This window comes from Chanos chanos, chromosome 6 (assembly GCF_902362185.1).
Source record: "Chanos chanos chromosome 6, fChaCha1.1, whole genome shotgun sequence".
Taxonomy (NCBI): domain Eukaryota; kingdom Metazoa; phylum Chordata; class Actinopteri; order Gonorynchiformes; family Chanidae; genus Chanos; species Chanos chanos.
Window position 1 is genome coordinate 22,548,539 of NC_044500.1, and position 1,565 is coordinate 22,550,103.

Below are 1,565 nucleotides of genomic sequence, written 5' to 3' on the forward strand. Positions count from 1 at the left end.
TGTACTTAGCTTGTCTTCAAGATTTTCATAAAAACAGACCTAGATTCTCCAGAAAAATATGACAACTTTTTATGCCTGTTCTGAGGTAAAAATATGAATTCTGATTTATTTATTCCATTGATTTTCATCATGACTTTCCAGGTTAGCTTGATTTATGTGGAACTTCTAGGTTCTTCTTTGACCATGGTGACTGACTCCTGTATGGTTGTATGAAATAATCTATATCAGGAAGTGTGAAACTTTGTGGTTTATGTATGTGTTTTTCATACAAATGACCACTTGTTTCTGAGGACACTCTCTACATGCAAATGGAAAGCAAAATGTTATGATAATTCCTACAATATTGTTGTTTTCATTTAATTTAATATAAGGCAACTTTAATTGCCAGTATTGTTCATCTGCTTTTAAATCTTTTGATCAAAGCCTCTTTGATTTCTTTTGTCCGAAAGCAGTATATGAATGGATTGATAAGAGCAGGGAATAGGCTGTAACACATAATCAGCATAATACGAATGTCAGTGCTGATATGAAATCCTATGTTATTGGCCAGATAGACAAAACTTCTTGGAAGATAATACAAACATATAATTAAAAGCTGTGGGGTGCATGTTGAGAAGGTTTTGTATCGTCCCTCTGTATTAGAGATTTTCATGACTGAAATAATGATTGAGATGTATGAAAATATAATGAAAGATAAAGGTCCAAGAAGTATGAACATTGCCTTACCAAATGCAATAACTTGTATTTCTCTAACATTTTCACATGCCAATCTGGTTATTGCGATATGGTCACAGTAGCACTGAGTTATTACATTTGGACCACAGTAATGCAGTGAGAGGGCCTGAATAACAACAGCTGCCATTTGGATTACATTAAATAGCCATGAACAAGTGCAGAGAACTGTGATGGTGGAATTTTTCATAAGTATAGGATATCGCAGAGGATAATTTATAGCAATAAATTGATCCAAGGCCATCAGTGCCAAGAGAAATGAACTGTTAGCTCCTAAGAAATGGACAAAATACATTTGTGTGAAGCACTCATTGAATGAGACAACTTTGTCTCCAGTCCAGTAACGAGAAATCACTCTGGGCAGTGTGGCTGTTCCAAATGAGAGGTCACACAAAGCCAGGTTGCAGAAGATGAAATACGTTGGTTTTCGAAGGCTTCTTTCCCAGGCTACAAACACAATGATGAAAATGTTCCCTGTAGCAAGTACTATGTATATTAAAAAGAGAGTGGTTGCTGCTAGTCCATTATGCTGCGGCAGGAGGCCTGGGAATCCCATTAGGATGAATTCAGTGACGGTTGTTGTGACATTACTGCTGTTCATGACTCTTTGCTGAACACTCCAGTCCAAAACCAAAATACACTATCTGCAAATTGTAATAAGAGAGAAATTGGAAATTAAAAAAAACAAACAAACATTAATTTCCATGTGTCTACTATAATCACTAACTCCTTAAAAGAATGGCAATAGTCACAACAGAATTACTATGAATTATACTCTGACATGGTTTTTCTGCAAAAGTAGCAAACCTAGAAAAAGAAAAAGAATAAAGATA

At 35.3% G+C, this 1,565-nt stretch overlaps 1 protein-coding gene across 1 annotated transcript; it reads right to left on the minus strand.

Annotated features, from left to right (window-relative positions):
* Positions 1 to 394: 394 nt before the first annotated feature.
* LOC115814446 (olfactory receptor 2AT4-like) lies at positions 395 to 1,333 on the minus strand. Its single transcript, XM_030777296.1, has one exon. The coding sequence runs from the start codon at positions 1,331 to 1,333 to the stop codon at positions 395 to 397; it is 939 nt and encodes a 312-aa protein (XP_030633156.1).
* Between the last annotated feature and the right edge of the window lie 232 nt (positions 1,334 to 1,565).